This window comes from Bemisia tabaci, chromosome 1, assembly GCF_918797505.1.
Source record: "Bemisia tabaci chromosome 1, PGI_BMITA_v3".
NCBI lineage: Eukaryota > Metazoa > Arthropoda > Insecta > Hemiptera > Aleyrodidae > Bemisia > Bemisia tabaci.
Genome location: NC_092793.1, coordinates 47,055,521 through 47,076,738, shown reverse-complemented (window position 1 = coordinate 47,076,738; position 21,218 = coordinate 47,055,521). Strand labels below are relative to the sequence as shown.

Here is a 21,218-nt window from a genome sequence, read left to right as displayed (position 1 = left end):
ATGTCTCCAAGTAAATTAACTAACTCTATGAATAAAAGCGCTTTTATCTTGTTCAGATGAATATATGATGAGGAGGATATTATTATAGTTCGTCTGTGTAAAAAGGTACTTTGATCGGTGCTTCTGCACTATCCAGTTGTATACCGATGGCCAAACTCCAAAACATATTTCCGTCTGCGACGTTGCAGACTTCCTTTTATAATTTTTTTCTGTCTTTGGAAAATTAGTCAACATAATTTCTTGGAAACTACCTAGATTTGTCTTCTCTGTATAAGCAGAATATCCTGTATAAATTCCAAGCACTAAAATTGGCGTATTTCTCTTCGAAAATGAGACAGAAGCGGACCTTTTGAAACGCCTCAGTGGAGATACGTTGTTTCACGTTTGGTCATCGATCTATGATTCCTTTGATAACTAGTAGTCAGTGTCAAAATCCTGTTGACGTTACGTACAGACAAAGGTCTAGTAAATTTGCTGACATCATGGCTAATACTGCCAGGAACCTGCCACTGATAGCTACTAGATTCCATTGAATTCATTTATAATTCGATATCCTAGAAGCCACCGCTAAGTTTTATTATACACAAGCTTTTTTTACACAAATTCTGGCTCTATTTTGGCATTTGACGTACGGGTGAAAACATCAAAAAGTTTGAATTAATCCGAAGTGAGGTTGAATCCGTTCGATGAAAATTGATCTAGTTTTATCCAACCGTTAAATCAGCATGATTTGGGTCGGAACAGCGGATCTGAAAATAAATCGGGTTTTCGGTTTTGTGAACCACTTAATATGTTTATATAGTGCATTGGAGGAGACGGTTTACCGATATCTTGGAAAAATTACCCTAATTTGCAGAAGAACACGTTGAAAAAAGTGTAATTTTAATAAAACTTTAAAGCTTTGAGAACAAGATTACATAATAAAATTAACACTTTGCATTAATCTATCGTTTTCATCTCATACATTTTTTTTGCAAAGGTTGTGCCAGAGTTGAACTTTATAATCAAACCGACTCAACTTGTCAACTACTCTCATAGAACTTTTTAATTAACCCTTTTTTCCGAAACTTTTCCCTTCAATTCTGCGACGGAGGAAGAAAAAAGGTAATAATCGTAGTGATGGAACATTAAAAAGGAAAACAGTCGGTCCTCTCTCTAATTCGTCGCCCCTCCGACGCAAGGGCGTATGCCGATTTCGGGACGAGCCCCAGAAAGCATTGACTCATATGTGAAACAGGGCTCACGCGAAAATTGAGGTACGCCCTTACGTCAGAGGAGCTATGAATTTCAGCAGTACTCAAATCGTCGTTTCCCGGACGAAAAAAAGTAACTCCATTCCAAGGTCGCCAAATTGACTGAAAAAACTAAATTTTTCTTACTAGAATGTACTTACGTGTGAAATTTGTGTATAAAATTCCTCTGTTTTTGCATGAGATCAGAGGAAAAATCAATGCAATTTTCAGTCAGAAATGCACAAGATTCTCTTGATTAAAATGCAGTTTGCAAGGGGACATTTGGCAACATTGAAATATAGTCACGTTCTTTCGTGAGGGAAAGGACGAAATGGCAGTACGAAACGAACCGATCCACTTCCATTTAAGAGCGCACAAATGAATTTCCCGAATCTTCTATACTATAAGCTCCAAGACCTCCTAATTTTGCGAAACTGGTAACGCTTAGTTCCAGCGTTCTACCGGGCCGATTTTCATGATTTTTGCGGCGATCGACGGGCAATTGTCTTTAGATAAGCCAACTCTTTTCAGATTTTCAAAATATGGTCCAGGGTTTTTTATATTACGTGGGAAAGTTGCGAATTCTCCCATTTAAACAATGTAAATTTATACTTTTTGTCATAGTTCGTTTGAGCGTTCTACCGGGCCGATTTCCATGATTTTTGCGTAAATCGACAGGTAATAGGCCCTAGATGAGCCCGCTGTAATCAGATTTTGGAAAAAGGACCCAGGTTTTTTTAAAATCACGTTATAAAAGTGAATGAGTTTACAGAATGCTCCGGTACTGCTACCGCTATGCGCGGGAGGATGCGCAGTGGTCGAGGAGGTTGCGCAGTAGCTGTGTAGCCTGCGCATCAGCTCTACACTTATCTACACAAGATTCGCATTGACCATCTCACGTCGAGCGGTGGCTGTGTCGTCTAAGACGTCGAATGCGTCCACTTGGAACTCGGTGTGGGTTCGATCCCCGATTCAAAAATTCTTACTTATTCCCTGACTATCATTGTTCATTGTTTTACTGCAATATTTCATCAAGCAGTCATTCCAAAACGCGTCCTTTTAATTTTAAAGTAATTTTAAGTAAAGTTTAAAATTAAAGTATACCTCATATCGTAATTTTTTAGGGGAAAAATAAAACTAACACTGAGGGTAAAAATAGGGCCGCGAAGCGGCCCATTGATGGCGCGGAGCGCCTTCAGGGGGTTGGGCCGCGTAGCGGCCAGGGGGCGTAGCCCCCTAGTATTTTTATAATTTCACTGTTTTTTTTCAGCGGGGAGAAAAAATTGTCGCACTTTTCAATCAGAAAAATGCAACGAGTCTAGCAAATATTCCTTAATACTTTTTCATCTAAAAAAATTGAGTTTTGAGTTTTTGGCGAATAACTATATAGCATCTCAAAGAATATTTATGGTAAAAGTCTCCGAGGATGTATCTGGAAATTACATCGTCCCAACTTCTTCTTTGAACTCTGTTTTTTTCCGAAGAAAAAGCACCGTACTTTATCTCTTGGAATTTTCACTTATTTTTCCTCATTCTGCACAGAATATTTTGGGATGTTTCAAACGATGGCGTTCGCAGTTAAAAAGATAAAAATAAAATAATGGCGAGGATTTCGAAACGTCTAGAGCGGATTACATGTTTTGGAAGTTTTACCATCGGTATTTTGCTGGCTTCTTAATTAATTCTCATCCCAATCAGGGGCTTAAAATTGCATTTCTCCTCGAAGATTTCAATCCCGGACAAAATAGATTTGTCTAAATTATTATTTTTGAAATACTGCTTTCAGACCGTCATAATTTCAATTTTGATTTATATATAAGAAATTTTTTTGTTCGCCAAAATAGTGGCCCAACGATGTCATATGCAGTGATGCTGATATATCGATTTTTAACTCTTTAGTAGTATATCCCCGTTTCAGTGGAGAGTCACATATTTTTTATGGGTCAGTTGCGCTAATCATAGAGTTGCATTTTGATGGTTTATGCTCAAAGCAAAAAATCATAAGCTCTGTCTAAACGTCGAGTTTCTATGTCCAATATTAGCGGATTCGTTGCACTTGGAAAAACTCGATGAACGGCATCATCCGCCATCTTAATATTATAGCACTTACCATGGTTTCTTCCACCTCCGATTCATGAATTCGTGATGTGCACATTTGCTCACTGTTTACTTTACTTAATCCACGGATAACACTAAGGTAGAAGAAACCATGTCATGCACAAACGCAATTGATGTGCCTTTTTTTGTGACGGGCGATACATTCGCAAGTATTTGACGTGGAAATTTGGTGTTTGGACGGATCTTACTATTTTTTGCTGATCTATGATATCTGAAATGACCGAAACACGAATCTGTGATCGTAACTGACCCAAGGTAGAGTACCTGTATAGCGAGAGTATAGACCGATGTGAAACTCCGAAAATCCACCAGGCCTTCACCATATGCCTCCGCGAATAAAGCTAGGGCCCAGAAATGCAGCCAACCTATGAATTTCAATTATCCAGAGCGATTTACTAATACAATTGTTACGAACCATCGTTTGTAAAAAGCACTTATTTGACTTAGTTTTTGCCTAAATTTACTCATTTTTGCGTAATAACGCTCATTTATGTTCATTCTTAGCCATCTCGGTTAGAATTGGAATCTGCAGACTGGCAGTGAAATTTTGTGCGTTAGAAGTTGGTTAGAAGGGTGGCCGCACTTTTCGGCCCTAAGCCCTCCATGAAGCGATCTGTCCATACTCTCGCTATATCGGTACTCTACATAGAGTACATAGAGTCGTAATGTAATTGGGAGAGCTGGCGCCACTTTTAAGCATTTTCCATGTCCCGAATTCCGAGACTCCTGTGTGACGCCGGGTCACTTTTTCGATACATAATCGATTGTTTGCGATACACGGGTACCCGGCCATCCGATGACAACAACAACAACAACAACAACAACAACAACAACAACAACAACAAAGGAGATAGGAATTACCACGTATTCCACACCGCCATTTTGGATCGAAAATGTATCGAAAAAGCGACCCGAACTCGGCGCACACCGGGCTCGGAATTCGTCGAACAGAACATGGCGCCAGCTCTCCCATTTACATTACGACTCTATGTACTCTATGGTACTCTAACCCAAGGGTTCGTGTTTTCTGTTTTTCACGATGAAATTGACAACGCTGATTGGTTCAAAAAACAACCGAAGACGCACAAGCGGGCAATGGCGGAGCAAAACAACCCGGAGCGGCGGGGCATTGGGGTGCACGGACCAGCTTAACATAAGCTACTTTTCATCAATTGCCTCCGCTTAATCGCTCTCGTGAAGCTATCCATCCCTGAAACACGCGTGAAAAACACCCCCCGTCCCCTTCCCCCTTTTTGCCAGGCAATTCCCTCCCTTACCTCGCCGTCCTCTCCATTCACTCGTGCAGAGTTCTTGTAAGGCGAAACCGCTTTCCAATTAAAACCACGTATTAAACGATTCATTTGAATTTTTTCATATTTTATTTATTTATGGTTTTTTTCTGGATGTGTGCTAAATAAGCCGGCGGAAATCTCCAGCCGGTTTTGTATGAGGGAGAAAAAACAATCCTGTATGAAATTTTGCGCGGTTTTTGTCAAAGGTTTGTAAAGAAACCGCAGCCATTGTTTTAAAGGAACAAAAGTTCGGTTGACGTGCACCGCGGACGGAACGCCCTCTGAGACATGGATGGGACGGCGAGGGGAGAAGGGGGTGGCCTTTGCAAAGGCATGCGACGCACAGTGGGTGAGGAAACATTTCAAAACGAACCAAAGCGCTGGTCGTAATCGGTTTGGCTTGCTTGACTTCCGATCAAAAATGTCTCATGCTGACTCTACGATATGATCAAGAGAAATTCGGTACTTTTTGGCATAATCTATAAAAGTAAGACTCACTTTACTTCATTATTATGATTTTAGTTTACTCATAAATGGACTATATTTTGCAATAAGAAACTCCTGTTCCTGGCTGACCGATGAAAGCACCCACCTTCATGGAGAATTGAATGGTTCCTAAGGTCTTTCTAAAATGAGCCAGAGGTACTACTTACTTCCTATATTGCAAAACGAAGTCCAAATACGACCACGGGCAGGAGTGAAATAACGGGTCATCCACTAACCCTAAAAATATGCCGGATTCAATGTGTCGTCACGCAACATTGTCAGCACATGAACATTACGTATTTTCTGAGTTGTTTTTCACAGCTATAAATAAATTTATGATTTTACAAATTTGTATGAAGTATGCATCATCCTAACAGTGCAAATTACCTTACACGTTCGAGCAACCAACAAATCTTTTGAGTCTAAGGATTTTTATTTCACTACATACTTCGTTTTAAATTACTTTAACATTGGGATATTAGGGTGCCAAGTCCTAGTTTTTTTCAGAAATAGGTAAAGCCAATTCGTAAAAAGTTCTATAAATAAAACCTTCTAAACGTTTCCAGAGTGTTCAATTCATAACAGTCTAAATAATTAAGTTCAACGTCATCCGACGATTATTTCTTTAGCTAATAGTAAGATCGGCTAGGTACTTACTCATTTCCTGTTTGAATACAGGATTTCATAGGACAAACTATTTGTTTATGAGAAGAGCACTACGGTTGTATAATAATTTATTGCACGGATGTAACCAGAGCAGCTTAGCTTCATTTCAGGTTGCCTAATTTCCTGTCATGTTTTATGTTTCTGATAGAATTCGAAACAACAAAGAACGTTGTGGGACTGTTAGGACACGTGTGTTTAAAATTGTGCCACAACACGAGGTGGCTAGGATTTTTAGTTTCACTAAAATACACACCCAGATTTCAAACAAATAAGTCCCCGGAAGTATAATGAAAGAGGCCGCGCGCATAAAAGGATGATGAAGTTTTGCAACTAACTGTCAACAAAAATGAAATGTGGTGAAAACTTTTAAAAAAATATGGCAGTCTTAAACCAAGAGCCTTTTGTACACTGTCCCGCTAACTCGAGGCAGATAGGAGAAGAATAAAGTAGATGTTATTAAAAAAGTTCATACGGAGATTTTTTTATGCTCCGTTTAAATTTCGGCGTTTACAGATAATGAATAAAAGTTGACTGAAACAATGAAACGCCGGGGAGGACATAACGGGATTGAGTTGCCAATCCCCTCTTCCTCAAGATATTTTGTTTTTATTTATTGTTTTTTCCCTCATTTTTTTCAAATGCATATTCGTAGGCAGGCAGAAAGTATCTCAATGGTGAAAGTTGCAGGACGCGAATCTAGATTTGCGATGTTGAAAATTTCTCATCATGCTTTATTTTATTCATGGGAAAATCAACGAGCTCCCTTTAAATGTTCATTGATTTGTATTATTCTGTTTAGGATACTCTTTGAAATTTAAAAAAATAACTTCACTTGTTTTTCTGTAAACAAATTGAAGCTGCAATTTTTAAACGTCACAGTTATCGTAGTGTCGTGTTGCCTCCAACATTTGTATGCGTGATCAATATGAGTCTAGAAGTGTAAATTTCAAAAAATAATATTGTCACTTATACTAATCTATTAAGGCAAAAATTCCTGATGTATTTTCCAAAAGTACCTTCGAATTTAAAAAACTTCAATTTAAATGAATGATTTTTGGCAAGCAGGCACACGATGCATATCCCCTTCTTCGGGGGGTAAGCAATATTTCGTACTACAGTTGGCTGAAATGCTCCATTCCCATGAATTTCTGCAGCTTCGTTTTTCTTATCATTTAAAATAAAGAGGATGAAAAGTCCCTCCTTTCTTTTTGATTTAAGGATCTGGGAGAACGGTAATTAGTAGAAATGATCAACCGTGTTGATCATACGTCCTTTTTCCCCGTGAAGATTTTTAATTTTGCCTCTTGACAAAAAATGTCTTTGTTGTTCTGGATATTCTCAAGTGTTTTTCTCTTCTGACTTGTAATCCCCAATGTGGAATGTTTGTTTCAGGTGATGGAGCTACTAGAATTCAGCAACTCTTGGTTACTGAATTTATGCAGAAGAAACGGTTTCAGAATCTCAAATTTTCTAGTTCTCATATGTCTCTGCCATTTGATAGAATATTCAGAGTAAGTTTTGATATTTCTCTCTCCACATTTTTTGATTAAGTTATCGCCCAATTCCTACTGGGCTCCTTCTTTTGTTTCATTGTAGCTTCAACTTACAAATATGTTACCAGCGACGGACGAAACTGTTTCAGTAAAGTGATTCAGTTGAGTTGAATGGAAAAAAAAAAAACATTTGAGGTCTGGAAAAAATGCTCTCTATGTTGATGTGAGCAATTAGTTGGAATCGGATTAGTAAACTATGTTCCCTGGCAAAAGAAAAAGTGCAGTTTCATCAATATTCGATTAGAATTTTTAGTAGCTTTTAGCGAATACATATATCGACGGTGAAACTACCAAACCACGTATCTCGTTTGCGGTGTTTAAAAATCTACGCTCACATTTTATTTTTTGGAAGTAGACCAAATCAATATCATTCCTTGAAATTTTCACAGAATTTTCTCCGCGCGAAGAGGAAAAATCACAGAAAGTTTCAAGACTGGACGTTAAATAGTTTTTCATTTAAAAAATAAAGTATGACAGGAAGTCTGCGACGTCGCAAACCGAGATACGTGGTTTGGTAGTTTCACCGTCGATATGCTTTTTAAATTGCAAACGTCACATTTTCACAGCTCTAGTTTAGTTTGGGCCTTTTTTCTTCAAAAAAAGATATGAGATCTAGTGTCGGCGCTTTAAGATCAGCGACTCAATTATTTTAAGTCCATGCGAACTTGAGTCTCTTCTCCCGTTGATGATCCACTCATCTATTCTTCAACTGAACACTAAAAAATAAATGTGGATAAAATCACCGTTTCAGTAATACTCCATCGCAACTTTTAAGTGAGGCCATTATACAAGTACATAATGGTGGTTTTGTTACCATTAAGTGCAATAAGTCTGTTAACGCAGTGGTGAAATTACCAACGCAGTGGTAAAAATACTACTAATCTTGGTTGTAACGACTACTAATTAAGAGTTCGTATGGTACGCCATGAATATGGTCATTTTAACTAAAGTTATTTCCTGTTATACATTCGAAAGGAGGAAGAGACGACTGCACCTGACAGCCTCTCCGCGTTACCGATTTTAGATTAAACACCTCGACTACATTTACAATTTTGAACTTTACGCAAATTAACAATCCTCAGACACAAGGACGGAAAAGAGGGGGAACGCTGAGATCCTCCCTTTCCCTGCCTCTTCTTAGTCGATAGAAGTTTTAAGTTGAATGAACAGCCCAGGTATCGCGTGGAACTAAGCCCTCTTGAAGAACTTTTATTTCCATAAAAAACACCGTTCATTCAAGAGAGCTAGAGATGCTTGCTGCAACCGGATTGAAATTAAATATTTACCTTAAGGGGGTGGAATATTCGACACCCTTTCCTCCTCTCTGATTTGGATTCAAGAGCCCTTGAAACTTCTTCTTTTCACCTGAGGACGCGCAGCTACTGCCAGGGTTCCCGTTTTTGTCAGTGTTGCAGAATTTTTCTACATCTCAAAACTGTGAGAAGAGTGGTTTAAGTCTTGAAAAGGGGCACCCAAATAGGACGTAATGGGATGTGTTTATGACTTTGCTCTATTGATTAGTCCGTATAATCAATTCATAAATGAGATCGGTGCCATCTCTTATGGATTGTATGTATTTTTTTTCAGTGCACTGTGAAGCTCCTCTGAATACTATCGCAAAGGGAACCTAATCGGAAATTGTATTGAGAAAACCAATCGTTTATCTTAAATACAAACAAAGCGGCCCACTTTCCCAGTACTTACGCGCACTTTCTTTAATATAGTCCTGACTTTGAAAAAAAAAAAAAAAAAAAACTGCGATCAGGAAAAGCTCTGGTCGTTGTTCTATTTATGTTTACTCGCTCGCGGTCCATGTCTGCGTCAGCTAACGTCGCGTTGGTAGCGTTGGATTAGGGGCCAAAAAAGCACGATCTCCCTCGCAGCATGGGCGCATAGGGCACGCGATATCGCTCCGATCGGAAAAATTTCCAAATAAAATTAGAAAAACTCAAAAACGGGAGAGCGGAAACTAAGCGCGCTGCTGTGTATGAAAGGTAAAAGATATAAAACACGTAATAACGTCACTCTCCACGCTTGCAATGACAGTCGCGCGATATTTCACTGCAACGCGGGTAACAGTGTTGCAACTACGTGCATTCAAATCCATGCGAACGTGGATTTGATCATCCTAATATTTTTTGCAAAACGTGCAAATTTTAAAGAATCAAATTAAAATTACCCAATGTATTTTACTATTCAATTTACTTCAATCGCTTTTCAATTTATTCTATTTTATTTTACTCTGATTTTGGATATTCGGATAAACTCTGTCGCGATATTGAATGTACGGGTTTTGCTCAACTCTTTGATGCCAAAGCCGAGCTAAATTGACCCGAGGGTTGCTAAAAACGAGAAAGGAGGGTAGGAATAGGATAAAACTTGAGGGCCGAAAATTAGGCCTCCCCTGAGCGACCGGCCCCTTTGGGGCCGGTCTCCGACATTTTCCACCTCTGGGCACCCCCAAACATGAAGGTCTAGAACCGCCTATGGTTGCATGCAAGAGATACAGCCGCGCGAATAGACTTTTTAAAGGTTAAATGACACGAAAATTACGATGGTCACATAAAAAAAGTCTGAAATACACTCCTAACTGCGCAATTTGCGTTGTTTCCCGCGTCTGGGGGCAGTTTCCTAATCACCGGAAACGAGCAAACGGCGGGCTCGGTGATTTTCGGAAGATGCCGAGTCGTTGTTGTTGTTGTTATTTTTTCCTTCAGTTTGTTTACAAACCCACCGTGATCTCTTATAGTGGTCCATATACGCTTTATGCGCTAACCAAATCGATCAACTTTTAAATATCCAACGCAATCCTCCTACATTTCATTTCACGATATCACGAGCTCCGATTTTTAGGTTATGTTGTCAGTTTTAGTTGACCGGAAATAGCCGCGAGTTGCCGTTAATTGTTTCCGTTAGAAAATTACCCCCAGACGCGGGAAATTTGAAAAAGCGCGTTCCTAACAACGCAAATTGCGCAGTAAGGAGTGTATTTCAGACTTTTTTAATGTGACGATCGTAATTTTCGTGTCATTTAACCTCTGGAGAATCTATTCGCACGGCTGTATCTCTTGCATGCAACAGGCCCATTGGATCTACACCTCATTAACAGCATGGATCGGAGCATCGCAAGTTCACGCCTCGTGCCATCGCGCCTTCAATTTGACCAGATGCAACACGGACATCCATCAAGTACGAATAGTCGTATCTCTGCGCCGTCAGACGCGCATCCTTTCCCATCCTCTATTTCTATGTTGTGTTGGTTTCGTTTGTCTTATTTGTGGTGCTGCTTCAGAGGCTACCCAGTGAACATATTAAATCGTAATATTCATCGGGTTCTTCCTCACAAGAAAGTGAAAGTAGCAATAAAACAACAGCGGTGATTTTGAAACACTGCGATCGATTGTGAGATACGTGTCTCGCATCTTTGACCGCGGATATTAGGACGCATTAATGCTAAAATGAACTATATTGCACTCAAACTCCATGCACATAGTTTCTTTCAGAATGAATGCGTTACTTTAAAACAACGTGACAACGCAGCACTGACCTGAGACGAAGCGTCTTAACGGAGTTACTTACCTGCGAGGTGCATCTCGAGGAGAAAACCTGGAAGCTGCACGTGAATTGTGCTTAGGGCGGCGCTTAAAAAGATTTACTCGCAGCAAAGAAAACCACGAAAGTGACACATAATGAAAATATGAATTTGATCCACCGCGACGCCAACTTAACCGTGTGCACGCCCTCGAGTGTGTGACTCCGCCGTTCTGCCTCTGTTGACACATCGCTCCTATGAAATTTTCCTTTTTAACTATAGCTTCGATCGATATCGAGATCAGGGCGGCAAAATTTCATGAAAAATAAAATCTTAAAACTTCACGCGAAATATTTCATGAAATTTCAGAAATTTATGAAAGATATCGAAAAATACCGGTTCCTTTTCATGTTTCTCAAAATGTAAAAATTGTGACTTTTTTTCTATTTTCGTATATTTTTGTGTGCGGGTTGCATACTCTAGCCCCTGAAAAATATGAAATAATTCACAGCCTCGTAAAATTTCTTGAAATATTTCACTAAAATGTCCAATCTTTCATTTCTCTCTTACGTTTTATGCCACCCTGATCGAGACAGGTAAATAAGTGCGAATATTTAAAATAATATTATGAACCCACTTGCACGCATTGGCGGATTCAGAAATGTAGCAACGTTAATATTTCTTGATTTAAACATCTGGTAATGTATCGATTCTCAGAGGGGACGGGCTCCGACAAGAATCGACCATTCAACACAGGTTTAAATGGATGAGAAGCAGTGTTGCCAAATCGCTGAATCGACCTCTGCTTGCACGTCAATGATTAAAAATGGCATACGCACTTTTCTGCCATGCTAAGGAAGAACGCCGTATAAGCCTTTAAATGTTCCCAAATTACCTTTGATATAATATGAATCTCCAGGAAAATCTGCGAATATTTTTCTTCCAATTTTTCAGAGAATTTTATCCGCAACCAGATGTAAATAACCTGAGAATATCAAGGGAGAGTATTCATAACTAACCTCAAGAACAAACATTTTATCGGAGGAAATTTGGCCACTCTCGAATGTTCATACGGCGTTTTCCCTTAGTACGGCAGTTTTGACCTCGGCTCATCACCCTCGAAGTGATCCAATGAGGATGGAACTCGAAATGTGTCTTCCGTTTTTCAATCAATGACGCCCGATGAGTTACGAAACCATGAACGAATTTTGACTTGCGAATACATTTTTTCGAAGGTAAATGACGCGTACAACATGATGCGCGCATTATAAACGCGGAAAAGTAACTCAGAAACAGAGACACACACTGTTCATAAAGCGTAATTTTTTTTTGCAAATTTAAAACGCTTCGGTTTCGCGCCGAACCGAACGATCCCATTTATGGCACCAATCAGAGGCGGCAAGGGTTTGTGCGACTTCCGTCAAATGTCATTTCCACTCCTTGTAAGTGAAACACTACACTGGGGGAAAAAAGTCTCTTTGGTTCCAGAACTAAGTAGACGCCTCTACTGACGGAGATACGTCGCTACTTGTCGATTTTTTGGTCGGTTACGTTTTCATTTCTCCACAAGAGAATATCGAATGCGTAAAGTTTAATGGTGGTGTGGTTCTTGTAAGAATGATCGTTGAAGGTGTTAAAACACCACGAAATATAAAGAGCGATGCAATATTCACCTACAGACGCGAGGAAAAGCCATCGCAAAATCCATTGTCACCCCGCAAAGAGTGAGAACAGGTGCAGCACCGTGTATTATGCGGCGCTCTGAGATTATGTGGGCATGTAGTGTGAATGCACGAAGCCACTAATTAACACATTCGAATGAGAAGGTTCAAACTCATGTTTACTCCTCGCTCACCGGTATGAAAAATTCTTGCATGTAGAGAGTTGATGCCTCCAGGATTGAATTGAATCAATTTTGAGTTCCTTCTTTGTGGAGCTTTTGAGTTTTTATATTAAAAAATCAAAAGAGTTTAGGTCATCGAAATTCAAAAGAATTTTCTGGTTGAAAAGACTGCCGAAAAATTTAAAGCTGTCTCGTATAGAATTCTATGAAGTAATGGCGGTTATTTCCGCATGTTACCAAGTCAGACGTTATCAGTTTTGATACTTACTTTTAAAGATTTTTCTAAAAATATCTTATGGAAAACAAAGTGAGCACCTTTAGTATGAATAATTGGTATTTCTCAGAGCTCGTAGTATTTAATAAAAAAACGTACTAAGAGGGGGAAAAGTTCATTTCAACAAAAGTTTTCGGCCACAGAAACCCAGATTTGTATTCAGTCGACCGAAATGTGGTTTCTTTGACTGAAAAATTCGGTTACTTTAAACTGAAAAAGTTTTAAGTTCATCATGAACCAATGTTTTTCTGTAATAACCGAAGGTTATTTACGCAGTGTAGTGTAGTTACTAATCACATGAATGAAAGTCATATTTGATGGTAAAATTGCAGAAAAATCAGTAATTAGATATATGTCTACATCGAAAGTATCTAAAAATTTAGAGCTCCATTTAAAAAATTTACCAGTTAAAATATTCAGTCCAACTTTGAGAAATTAGCCAGATTTTTTATTAAATTCCAAAATCACAGCATTGTCTTGTGAAATATTTGCCTACAGGCAATACGTTGCTGTTACGTAATGAAACTAACGAAATGCATATCTCGTTTGTGGTGTCTCAAAAAATTTGAGTATTTTCCCAAAGTTATTCAGATCAGAGTATGAGTAAACTTTTCCATAAAGTTTACTGACAGGAAAAATATTGGTTCCCCAATAAATGTGTGATTTTTCCTAGAAAATTTGGCAACGTGTACATGTGGTTATACGCACACAGAGTAGCATGCATCGTGTCAGACACCTTAAGCAAAAAGGTCCTGGAAGAAGAAACGGCTTCAAATGAGAATCTTATTACCACAGAATCTAGCGTGAAGCGACGGCATATAAAAACGCCTTCAATCGATTGAATAGGCACGATGAGTTCCCAGGAGGTCGAATAGTGGTATCGCGCCTTACAGGACATATCTTAAGATTCTGTAATAGAAACCGTGTAGTTTATTGCTGCCATGCTAAGGAAGAACTCCGTATGAGCCTTCAGGCGTTGCCCTTTGATAAAAAATTAATTTACCCGAAAAATTATGACTAGTTTTCTTTAAAATTTTCTGTCAATTTCGTTCGCCTTTTAATCTTAAACTTTTGAAAAGTCAAATGAAAAATTTTCATAACTTTCCTCCTACATGAACATTTTATCGGAGGAAATTCGGGAACCCTTGAATGTCTGTACGTCGGTTTTCCTTAGCACGGTAGTTTGGGCGATTTTTTGGGGCATTTAAAAAATTAATTAACTTTAATTAATCGACCGATGAAAACTTTGTAATGAGTTATGCAGATCAAATTATGAACAGAATTTTCCGTGAAATTTGCCCACAAAAAACATTAGTTTTCCAAAAAATACATAATTCTTCGGGAAAATTTTGCTTCATACAGATCGTCGATAAAAGACGTCTAGTATTTTTTCATTCGCAGAATAGAATATGACGGTAAGTTGCAGCGTTTCGAACCGAGTCACGTATTGTTGCAATTTCACCATCCATGTGCAGTCGGATGATATAAAATCTGCGATTCAGTTCGTAGTGAGATAATCTTGACTTCCTAATGAGGACATTTTTGAGTGACATCACAACCGAGAAATGGACCGAGTTTAACAGAAAGGAACCAAGCCACATCTGCTATTGCCAAATTTAACTGGGCAATTTAATTTTTTACGAGAGATCGTTTGCGCGGATTCCTTTGAAATTTTTAGGGAATTTGCTTCAAATTATGGAGAATTTTCACTGAAATTTGCACGGAAATCCGCACAACCGTTTTCATGAAAAAAATTAACTTGCCTGATTAAATTTGGCAATAGCTGATGTGGCTTGGTTCCATTCTGTTTGACGCGGTCCAAATCATAGTGCGTCCGGACCCGCGATTCGACTCCGCAACAAGCTTGCAGCAGCGCGCCAAAACCCGGAGCACGTGAGCGCATTTTAGATCATAAATTAATTCATCTGGCGAGGCGTGTTTGTGTGTTCGCAATAAAGCGTTGTTTTTATCGTGTGTGAGCCGGTGGCGAAAAATTCGCCCCCCTGGTCTCCCCCACCCCCGCCCCCTTCCGCTCCATTCGCCCTCGGATCTCGCGGGGCGACGAACTAGGTCAACCGTTTGCGCGAATAACGCCGGGGAGCGACTATCATCCGACCTAATCAGATATGCTCTCTGGTTCTCGAAATTCCGGTCTGATCACTCACGCCCGGAAGCCCCCGCCTTTGTTCGCGCCTTCGAGTCCCGGTCTGGACTGTCAAAATGCGGCCTTTGCCCAGCCTCCGCTAATCTCGTCCACGAGTGAGGTAAATAATTCATTTTGACGATACTCCCGTTTTTAGACGATTTTCAGGAAATTAACGAAATCAACACATTTTACTCACCCATTTCAACCAATAATTCGATGTTTTTCTTAATTTTTCTCACGTGCATAGGCATACATACTTTCTACCTGCGAACAATCTCAAAAGTTTTCCTCCTCTAGCTGATTTCAATACCATACTTCTGTAATTTGTTCATCAAACCACTTCCTTTTTCAAACAACTCAATCTCCATATCCAATTCAAGTCAAAGTCAAAAATCAGGAAAAATTAGGATTTCATCAGGATTTCCCAAAATGCAAAAAAAAAAACTAGACACCCGGAAAGAAGTAAGCAATAGACTAACTATCTGCAGCCCTCTAGGAACCCTACTGTCAGTTCATCATCCCCCCCCCCTTCGTATGTAAGAACTACCCGTTTTAACAAATAATAGAGTCGCTACATTTTCCTCTTGGCTTCTTTGTCTATTGTTTTGTCTTTAAATTTCAACAATAAGCCAGCGGGTTGGCATGTCTGACTCCGCAAATTGTGTACTAAAAAATGAGCGTCAGACATTCCTAATGTGATCAGCATACTTACCCGAAATCAAAAAGCCTGCATGCAATTGGCTGTATCTCTTATATGCTACAGAACCATTGAAATTGGTGGCAGTAATAGCACTCGCAAATCAGAAAGTAGTTGAATTGGATCCATTTGACTCTAATCATCGCTAGTCTACTCTCATGACATAAGAACGCAGTCACTGGACTTTTCACGGATTTTGACAGTACAATCAAACCGACAACATCAACATGCATCGACCTGACATATCGACTCACATGACATAGCCATCGTTTGCCTCGCAATAAAACTTCACGGTAGAATTATTTTCACCAACCCGATCGTTCATCCGACAATGGCACAAATGAATCACGATAGGAGGAAAATACGTTTGGACAGCTCTGCTGAAGTGAAACGTTAGGGAGAAAAAATCGCAGAGTTGTGATGTAGGAATCGTTCCGTGTCGCAACTAACCAATCAGTGTCATTTACCAACACATTCACGAATTTGATACCCATAGCCTCTATAATTCGTACCGACGCATAATGGATCTAGTCAGTTAGAAAGATCAAACACTGTGTGGAAACTTTAAACACTCATATATTATTCGTGAACACGGAATGCAGTTGTTTAATATTGATTTCATTGGTTTTTTCGTAAAATTTCCTTCAAGAGGCACCCCTTAATATGTGAAATAAACATCAAAATTTGCAGTTTCAGTAAAAATTTTATGTCCGATCTCCCCAAAGGCTCTTTCCATTGTACGCACGTCGCATCATTGGACCATTCCCTTGGAATGCTATTTTTCCGAAATTATTCTGTTGCATTTTACTCGAAATTTGTTAAAATTGTCCTTTTTACTATAGTTGCAACTGATTTCCTGAAACTTCCTCTTATCATAATGCAAACTTCGTACGGTTTTCGGAGGGAGTAAGGAGCTATTTTAAAAAAACGGCTATGAGGGTCGCAATCATAGCTGTTCCTTAAAAAGATTATTTAATTAGGAGGCTCCATATGGTTTTCATCGTGATTAAGGTAATTTTAAGATGATCCTTAACACATCAGCAAGAAAAGGACAAGTCTTGAGTTAAATTAAACGGTATCGTATTGGAGACAGACTCTCCAAGGAATTATCGTGTTTTTTCTTCACTATATATAGTGCTTAAAAATGTAACGTGGGTTTGCACTTACCTTACAGTTTGTCGAAACCGTAGAATTTTTCATTTCACACAGTGGCAAATCTTTGTCATGCCCTGCAAAGGCCCACCTCCAAGGGTATTCTTTTGAAATTTACTCGGGATTCGATAAAACTGACCTTTCTATGATCTGATAAGGATTTCTTTGAATCTCTGCTAATTGAAATCAAAATCATATGCGGGGCCTTGTACGAGAAAGAGCTGTATAAGAAGCAACTGAAAATACGATACTGAATACCGACGTGTTAAAAAAGAACGCAGTATGAGCCTTCAGGCGTTTCCTGGTAAAATAAGAATCTTTAAGGCAACCTATGAATATTTTTCTTCCAATTTTTTGGAGGATTTCATTCGCAATTAAATCTGGAGTATATTTGAAAATTTCGAGGTAAGATACTCATACATTTCCTCAAAATGAAAATTTTATCCCGAGAATTCTGGCAACCTTCGAATGTTCATACGCCGTATCTCCTTAGCACTGCAGAATATGACCCTAAGAGATTTTGTCGGCAAAAAGTTTGAGAAACACTGGTCTATTTTAGGAGGCAATTAGAGTCTATTCTGGCCGCGCTGTCCATATCTTTGCCGCTTTGCGCATCAGTCGGACATCCGAAGTAGTGGCTGATGCAGTCCGGACGCAAATTAACCACTTTTGTCGGCCCATTAACGCGTCGTGCTAATTTAAATACTTGTCCTGAACTAGATTCGAACCCGATCCCTCCCTTCCCCTCACTTCATCGAACCCCCTCTCCACCATGCAGCTCTCTCCAGTGAAAAACGATTAAATCGCTCAATTCAACTCCTTTCCATTGTCATTAGGGGTAGTAAAGGGCTTTTCACCTCCCTCCCCCTCCTCCGCCCGAATCTTTTTCACGTTTTTCCCGTTTGACGTCCACCGATCGCAAGCACCTCCTCCACGCTTTTCTTGTACTGCTGAGTTCATTGTTTTCGAATCGATATTTTTTAATGATCTTTTTTTGGGCCGCCGTGTTGATTGCGCACGCGGCAGAATCGTGAATCTCTACCAGTCCAAGTATAATTTTCCAGAATTTATGCTTCTGTATAACAAAATATTGTTAAAGAATTTTAAAAGTGTTTAGTTTTTACTTGAGTTGTTTGAAATTCAAAATATTTATGAAGCATTTTTGCTGAGATTTTATGAGAACATTGTTGGAAAAGAAAATTCAAAAATTTTGCACGAACAATTGCTGTATTTTGCTTACCGACGAGAATTTTGGGAATTAACCTGAAAATATTTTGTAGGTATCCTAGAGACATGGAACAATGGCCGGTTACTCTCCAGGAATTCTTGTGCATTCGCAGACGTACGAATTTTGAAAATATTGAAAAAAAAAATCGAATTAGCAAAATTTTAAACAAGTTTGATCAAACAACTCGGTCTTTGTTAGGTAGACAAAGATTATAGACTATAGCGAAAGAAAATCAATCAGCCTCACGAGTGCCTCGCGACAAATGGACCAAATTTTACAATTTGGAGCTATAAATTCTAGCCCAGTTTAAAAACAACGTATGTGCCATCAGTTTCCCTATGCACATAAGTGTTTTTCTAGAAGAACCAGAATTTATAGTTTCAAATTGCAAAATGCAGTCCAAATACTCGCAGAATTAAGAAGTTTGGAAAAATACTCGGGGAAAGAGAGCTACTTTGAGTGCTCTCCTGCCGAAGAGAGCATATCGATTTTGAAACTCTCCGGCAACTCAAAGCGACATCGGAGTGAGTGAATGAGTAGAGATAGAGGTAAAAAGAGAAATCAGATGATCATTGTTCATTTATGTACATTCAAAAACTTTTTTCACATTTATCTTCGTGATGTTGAATTCGATGACCCGATCGACTAGGCACCAATACTGAGATATGTCCTCTTTGTGAATGAAGACGGAAAAGTAAGCGGGGAAACTTAAGTACATGAATAATGAATTAAACTTGCCACTGTTGATCGGCTGCATAACGTTTGCGCACACTTTTCTTACCGATAACGTTTGCGCACGCTTTTCACAAATGTCATTTGCGCACACTTTTTACCGATAACGTTTGCGCACACTGCACTATTTGGCAACGCTTCAATGATGCGTCAGTAGTATCGCTTCGTGATAAGACAATTCAACGGACGGATAATTTACAAACGGACGAGGGGAAATTTTCATTTAAATAAATTCCAATAAGTAATCAATAAGTAAATGAATAAATAAGTTAATAAGAAGAAAATAGAAAATGAAGAAAGTTACGAAAATAAGGTATATGGTTACTCACAGATTTTTCGCTGTTACTTCAGCTAAAAATGCTGTCACTGTCTTCACCGGAATCATCTTCAGTGCAAGGACGGGTTTTAGGGCTGTTTTTAGGGCAGGTTGCATTTGAAGAGCAAGTTTCATCAGCACCATTTTCAGAAATGGATTCATCAGGCTCGTCTGCATTGAAAGAGTCATTTACAGCCTCCGGGTTATTTTCTTCGTCTGAATCATTTTTGTCGGGGTATTTAACTTCACGAACCATTTCCAGAAACTCCGTAATTTTCAGGTCCTTATCGAGATACGAATTGGTTAAAACAAAAATTTCATCATCTTTTTTTTTGTTGATCATTCCGTTTAGTCACCTCATCATTTCGCACAGATTTAATTTTCAAAGACACTATATTCTGAGCGTTAAAAAATTGTTGAGAGGCTTCGTAGACATTCGGATGATGATAGTAAAACTCCCCGCAAAGCTTGCTGTTAAAGCTTTCAACGCCATTTGTTGTCGTGCAAGCGTCGTAAGTGAGAGGGCTTGCCCACACATCAGGTGGGAACAATGTAGTATCAATGTAATTTCACCGGATGTATTTAAGAAATTGAGGAACGCCGTTTACATTAGGTGCAGTTGCGATCAAAACAAACTCCGGTTTTCGGGTGACACGTGTAGCATCATTGCAGCGTTGCCAAATAGTGCAGTGTGCGCAAACGTTATCGGTAAAAAGTGTGCGCAAATGATATTTGAAAAAAGTGTGCGCAAACGTTATCGGTAAAAAAAGTGTGCGCAAACGTTATGCACCGTGTTGATCATTGCAAACGCGACGTTTATGCCTAAATGTAGAGATTTCTGTGATCTCTGTCACTCTTTGTTCATTGGAATGGATCATTTGAAGAAAAGCGAAAAGTACGGTATAAACATTTTTTCGGCAATATCTGCACAACAGAAAGCTCGGCGGCTGGAACCAAGATTTTTGGGTCCGGCTGCCAAGAATCGGTAAAATTGCCGAAAGTTCAGAAAACTATACCAAATTTTCAGGAGTTTTGCTGAAATTCGGTAGTTATGGAACTCAGGATTCCGGCTCAATCTATCAAAGTTTGCAGTGAATCTTTCTAAACAATTATCCACCGTGTGCTTACGTCAAGAGAACGTTTTAAATTTTTCTCAGAAAAATTCCGTTCAAAGATTCACGAAATATTGATTTTACATTTAACTTTAAATTTTACCGACGAAAGATTTTAATCAACATTTACGAATGAGAAAAAAACATTCATGACCTCATACGTTTTGAGTCGTTTTACAGTTCAGTGGTTAACGTTCATCAATAGCTCCGATAAGTATTTTCTAACCTTGCGTCTTTTTATGACATTTTCAAACAAGCGCCAACAAGGGACCGCATTTTGCAAAAAGGAACTACATAATATTGCTAGTTCATTCTAGAAACAATGTATACGCCCATTCTTTTCTCTTGTTCACAGGTGCCTCCATGAAAGAGCAAGAAATAGTAGTTCCTTACTGCAAAACGAAGTCCTTTGCATGGCATTTTGTCTCATTCATTTTATATCATTCGCTGTTAATTTGCGTTAAATAGTATTTAGTTCTCAGCGTAATTTTTCCCTTCATACTCGTTCTTTTCGGTATCGTGAAAATATAACCAACCTCATTCATTTCCGGAATTTTGAAATTTTTTCATCATTAAGGACAGCTCTCACTTACATTTTATTTTTGCGAAATAAGAATATTTCTCAGAATCTAATGATGTAATCATTAATGACGTAATGGACTCGTAAACACGCCAACTCTCTTGTACTGAGGTATCATGATGGTTAAATCAAGATTGCCGCAGGAGTGGTTACAATCATGCTGCCGGGTTCAAAAATGACAGATTATGCAATAAAAATGAAATTATAAAAAAAAGGATTGAAAGGGGCTCCTGAAGGACTGCGGGTTGTGGGCTGAGCA

General features: G+C 39.0%; 1 protein-coding gene across 6 annotated transcripts in view; it reads left to right on the top strand.

Moving 5' to 3' along the window:
- ort (glycine receptor ora transientless) overlaps positions 1-21,218 on the top strand; it is a 212,674-nt gene that overhangs the window by 108,395 nt on the left and 83,061 nt on the right. For all 6 annotated transcript variants that reach the window (XM_072301954.1, XM_019054117.2, XM_019054116.2 and 3 more), the window contains one exon: positions 7,187-7,305. In XM_072301954.1, coding sequence (XP_072158055.1) covers positions 7,190-7,305 — 116 coding nt within the window. In that variant the 5' untranslated portion in view covers positions 7,187-7,189. The remainder of the gene's footprint in view (positions 1-7,186; positions 7,306-21,218) is intronic.